The following is a 6,365-nucleotide window of genomic DNA, read 5'->3' on the forward strand; positions in this document are numbered from 1 at the left end:
AGACCAGCTGTATAATGATATCCATCTATACACAACTCTCATAAATGAATAACAGGTGTTATGTACAGATTTACAGAAAGCACAGACAATAATAAATAACATGTGACATGTACAGATTTACATATCTCTGACAATAATAGATAACAGATGTTATGTACAGATTTACAGAAATTTCAGACAAAAATAAATAACAGTTGTTATGTACAGATTTACAGATCTCTAACAATGATAAATAACAGATGTTTTGTACAGATTTACATATCTCTGACAATAATAGATAACAGATGTTATGTACAGATTTACAGAAATCTCAGACAAAAATAAATAACAAGTGTTATGTACAGATTTACAGAAATATCTGACAATAATAAATAACAGGTGTTATGTACAGAATTACAGATCTCTGACAATAATAAGTAACAGGTGTTATGTACAGATTTACAGATCTCTGACATTAATAAGTAACAGGTGTTATGTACAGATTTACAGATCTCTGACAATAATAAATAACAGATGTTATGTACAGATCTACATATCTCTGACAATAATTAATAACAGATGTTATGTACAGATTTACAGATCTCTGACAATAATAAATAACATATGTTATGTACAGATTTACAGATCTCTGACAATAATAAATAACAGGTGTTATGTACAGATTTACAGAAATCTCTGACAATAATAAATAACAGATGTTATGTACAGATCTACAGATCTCTGACAATAATTAATAACAGATGTTATGTACAGATTTACAGATCTCTGACAATAATAAATAACAGATGTTATGTACAGATTTACAGATCTCTGACAATAATAAATAGGGTTATCTACAGACCCCAAGACAAATTTTGAATGGGTGTTATGTACAGAGAGCTGTCTCAGATTATCACTTATAATACAGAACTGATATACATAAATGTACATAATTTCAATGTTATATACTATGAAAATTGATCACTTGTTCAGGTGCTCCTGTAGAAATTGCACAGTAATGGCTACTCTGACACGAGGATAGAAAGTGTTGTGCTGACATGGCTATACTTCTTGAAGAAAAGCTAGAAGGGCTTCCCTGTATAACTCAACATGAGGGATTCACAGCTAATTGTACAAATATCCATGTATTTGAAACATGTTTTTTTCTGAATACGTTGATGACGATGGTCCAGTTGAAGAAGAAAAACTGCACAAGTATGTACACATGTATAGCAGTAAAGACTACAAAATGTTAAACGTCTGCACAAGTTTAGAAAAATACTATAAACTATCTGTAAATATATGGATAACACTTTCTAAATATCTTCCAATGTATAACTTGCATCACCCATGCATATAGCGTACTACATATTTAATTTTCAATGTTATCTTTATTGTCAATATATAGTGTCATAGTTATTTCTCCCTCGTTTCCTTTCAGACTATATCGACATAATACCATATCGCAGGTTCATTCGATGGACATGGAAGCTGCTAGGGAAGAAACATATCATCATGTGTTGTAACAGCTATAAGGAAAGCATTCCCTTCAGGCATATTTAGGTTTTAAATATCCTAAATGTTAGGAATGCAGACACTGCTGTTGAATCTTCGACAGTGCTTCTCTATGACCAGGTTTGCATCAAAGTCTGGCAAGGCTTGGCGATGCTTTGATGCTATGGATGGTGGGGGAAGTTCCATTTCTTCATTCCTGGCTTGTCCTGCTTTAGAGTAACTTATGAAGAGTTCTCTCCTCGATACCACTCCCTCCATGAGTTCAATGACATAGTCTGAAAATGAATCAAATGATTTATATGTATCATGAACAGATAATATGTAATATATGATATGTAACATCATATAATGACTTGTTACCCCCAGACATGTACTGTAAATGCTTTATTTCCATATCAGTATCAATAAAATGGAAATAAAATTAAAATAATCATTTCACTTTGTTTGTTTTCAGTATATGTTGGCAAAAAGCATTCATAAAGCTTATTTACCATAATTCTGTTTGACCTTTACTTCTTTGGGTACAGGGTCCCCTCTTCGCCCTTTTGGGAAAGATATCCTGTATTGTCCTTTGCCATCTTTACCAAGTGCTATGGCCCTAAAAATGCAGTCCAGCCAAGTATATTCTAGAAAACAAATTAAAAATTGAAAAGTTTAACATTTTAAGGACAACAGTACGATTTAAATAAATTGTTACTGTGTCTTACAACCTAACCTTATATACCTGTACATAGAGTTCAAAGGTCAAACATGACTTTTTAAATTAAGTGTCTCAAGCAATGTGATTTTTGAATAAAAAACTTATCAAACAAAAGTGCATCACATGCATACCTGGATTTCATCTGGTCATAGAAGTGGTGAACAGACTTTGGAGCAAAGTCACAAACAATGTTGTGGGATGATTCCAAACTGGAAGTCTGCTCACCAGGGGACAACTTCTGAATATCAGCCAGTAGGAGCCTACCAAGGACAACCTGTTCTACCTCTTTGTACTGCTTGCTGTCTGAAAATAAAATATAATATATGAAACAATACATGTATACATATTTATACATTTCTACAAAATGCATAAGTATATAATTAAAAGAACACAATTTTGGTTCATATTTACCTCAGTGTGTACACAAACAACTAATTATTTTTATAGACATTTTATTTTTTACATAGACTGATATTACTGAATCCTTGGATTTTTTTTTTTTTTTTTTTTTGACACTTTTGTACTGTGATCACTAACTGGACTTTATATGGTAGTTTCATTGTATTTATAAATATTTTAGATAATCTTATGAGGTTCAATTTCAAAAATGTGATAAAAAATAAAAGCTATTGCAGATATATATAACTGTATACCCAAATTATTTTACTTTATAGTTGGTTAATTACCTTTCTTTATCCAAGATATGTCCAAGTCACCATGTAAACACTCTGGGAATAGGTCACCATGACCTACATGTATATCTGCTATGTGGTTCATAATACTGATCCACTTCTGCTTCACAAGCTCTCCGTTCCCATTGCTGCTGCCAGCACACCAGTAAAGGTCATTGCTGATTGATCTTGCCCACCGTCCAATAGGCTGGTGACATATTTTTCCCAGCAGCTTCAAGCTTCTTGTATACCTCTAGGGAACAATAGTTTTATAAGTTAGATTGATACTTTTGAAGGATTTTATTTCATATTATATTAACAGCTAATTATAAGGTCATTTAAGGACTTGGAATACATGAAGAAAACCACCGACCTATGGCCAGTACCTGGAAATGGCCCCAAGAGGGTTTCTAACTCTCAACCAAGAAGGGTTTCTAACTCTCAACCAAGAGTGCTTTTGATTTATAAATTAATACTAACTTATATTTAAATAAGCATAATAAATGCACAAAGATATCTTAAAGAACCTCAGTAAGATATCTTTATCAAGGCAAAATCTTCAAATTTTGGACAACACCACAAAATTAAATATCCAGGAACCAAACTTTTACACTAAAATGTAATTACGAATAAAGGAAGCATGATTCTAAATTTGTGCATTTGATGTCTAAATATAATTCATTTCTTAAGATTTTAACCTTCTATATGACATGAGATTCACTTAAAATTCCTTTTAAAAAAGCTTAATCGTCATTGTTTTATTACCTTTTGCTACATGCCAAACATCAAACCAATGGTTGATACTTGGATGATCCATTCATATGTACTTCTTGATCTGGCTGTGTCGATCCGTTACTAAATCTGTAACAGTAATGCCTTCATTGGTCAAGAACTGCAGTCCACGCTTAAGCCCTTCTAGCTCCATGCCATATGAATTTTTGACTTCATTTGACTGAAAATACACATATATATATATATATACAAATTAAGAAAATGATACTAGGAAAATTGTCAAATCACAGATCCTGATTTGTATTGTTAAAAAATATGTTAATTATATTTATATTCCAGTGCTCAGTGTAAATTTTTCAGGCATTAAATGATTGATTTTTCAGCTAACTATTGCATTTTTAATATTGAAAATTCATTTAAAACATTTAGTTAAGGTGTACCCTTTCAATTTTCCCAATTTTTACTTAGATGATCTTAACTTTTATCAGCCTTGTCATGCAATACAATCCTTCAGTAGAATTTCTTATATCGGTTATTTCATTTTTAGGTTTAAAAATGTTTTCAAAATACCTGCAAAAGTTGAATGTCAATGACCTTGTTTATCTGTACATCCATCAAGGTATATGATCCAGATTTGGCTGTGTGACCTGGTGATGGACATCTTGCATCTCCACTCAACTTCAAGTCCCTGCCCACTGATCTGATGCTATGTAAAAGCCCCTCCTGCTTAGACTGCCATACAGAAAGAGTTGAGGGCACTAAATAGTTTCTCTGGAGTTTGTTGTATGATGTCAATCCCAATCCTGCTATTCATGCACTTTTCAGAAAAATTAAAGTTTTTACTGGACTATTTCCAGTAAAAAAAACAGCACCTGCAATGATCAGATTTCCCCATGGCATTGATTTGTGGAATGGCTGACTGGACCAGTTGCGTCTAAATCCACAATCATAGTCTGAAAGTACACTCAAACATGTGCCCACCTGTGTCTTAGTGTGATCTAAGTTCCCCTTACCACAAACGGGGCACAAATGAAGCAATTTAAATAAAGAATGTTCAAACACTATACTTTCTGGCTTTGTCTGGCTCTGTTTCTTCCATATCAAATATTGTGTTACCATTGGTCTCATACTCCTCCCCCTCCTCCTCAGCCATAGGGGTCCAATCAGGGTCATTTCCATTGATGTCTTCATCAGCAAGGAGAGAAAACTGTCAAGATCACTGGCAAAGGAGTTGAGCTCTGGCTTAGTATACAGGGTCATCATACTCTGTGTAGCAACAGATGACTGATCAGGAGTTACCTGCATCCCACAAGATTTCACAGCTTCCTTTATCTCATTCTGTATACATACATGTCGTCTTTGCTACAACGAAGTATTATTAATGCATAACAGCATTTCCTTGTAAGCAAATGGAACAGTTTAATGTTTCCAAAAGTCCAATTTATATAAAATGTGTCATGAATTTACAAACAATGATACTAACCTACAAATGACACTTCTCAAGTGGTGCATACCCTGGTTAGTGGTATCTAAAATTTCAATTACCAAGATTATAATAAAAAAAAAAAAAATGCAACACATTTAAGTTTTCAACTTTTCGTACAGTTTAATTGGCTATATGAAATAATAAAAAGCAATGCTATGCAATGTTTAATTTCATTTGCACATGAAATATATTCTTACCACAAGATTGTAGGATGTCTGACAACCCAAAGAATATGTCTGAATAGATCTAGATGATTCAGTGCCAACACAGCCGTCCATAGTTTCAGGTAAAGTCTGTGTTGACACATGGACCTGGTTCACTTTATACACTGGCTCCTTATAGGACACTTCTGTGGTTGGTTCATCATGACCAATGCATTCCATTTCAGCATACATCTTTTGAAATGAAATTGCAAAACAAATGTCAGTATACATTTTCATTAAATATGTCATGTTTGTCATGCTGCATGTTGTGCTACATGTAGATTCTATGTTAGATTCAGATAATAATTCTGAATATCAATCAATAATTCATATACCCATGAACAATATATCTGGCATGGACTAAACATTAATATTATTTAATTCAATAATTGATTTATTAATAAGATTTAATAAATTTTCTCTATTTATAATTATTGTTTTGTTATTTAGATGCTTGTTCGTGATGGAATGGGGTGTGGCCAACGGTCATCAACACTGGGAAACTATTGATAACTATCCAGTATGTAATTATGTAAATACGTGTATTTTGAAGTTCTTGATTAAAAGAGATATTCTCAGAAACATCTGATTAAATTGGTTGTATGAATATTGAATTAAACTTCCATATATATGATATCCTTGCGGACATCACGTATCGATCGGTACTTTATTGATTGTACGATTATGACACGCCTATCTATACACGTCTTCTCTTTATGAATGCACTTCTTGGATTAGTTAGCTGTCCCTTCTTTACTTCATGAGTTTTCATGTCTCCAAAATTAAATAGTGTAGGAAAAACATCAGGTTTCAGTCGAAGTAACTTCGGCTCGAAACCGATTCTCGCCATCAATCTCGGATCTTTTGTCAAACATTCGGGTTCGAAGTGCTCTCCACACAACCTCGAGTGAGATGTCGGAATAAATCAAGCCCATTTTACATTTGATACCCACACTGACCTCAACTTAGCATCTTTCGGAAACGAATACAGTGCTATTCCCTGTCCACTTTTGTTTGTGCAGTTATATGCAGCACATTACACCATGATCGGTCAATGCACTGCTGGTTACTAATGTAAA

General features: G+C 33.3%; 1 protein-coding gene across 1 annotated transcript; it reads right to left on the reverse strand.

Annotated features, from left to right (window-relative positions):
• Nucleotides 1-329: 329 nt before the first annotated feature.
• LOC117315867 lies at nt 330-5,478 on the reverse strand. Its single transcript, XM_033870272.1, is given in 9 exon segments — nt 330-1,769; nt 1,986-2,095; nt 2,097-2,120; nt 2,326-2,497; nt 2,881-3,118; nt 3,657-3,726; nt 4,665-4,804; nt 4,897-4,959; nt 5,281-5,478. Coding segments are annotated over 9 exon segments (1,230 nt in total). The 3' UTR covers nt 330-1,554.
• Nucleotides 5,479-6,365: the final 887 nt, after the last annotated feature.

Source organism: Pecten maximus, chromosome 17 (assembly GCF_902652985.1).
Source record: "Pecten maximus chromosome 17, xPecMax1.1, whole genome shotgun sequence".
In the NCBI taxonomy this organism is placed as follows: domain Eukaryota; kingdom Metazoa; phylum Mollusca; class Bivalvia; order Pectinida; family Pectinidae; genus Pecten; species Pecten maximus.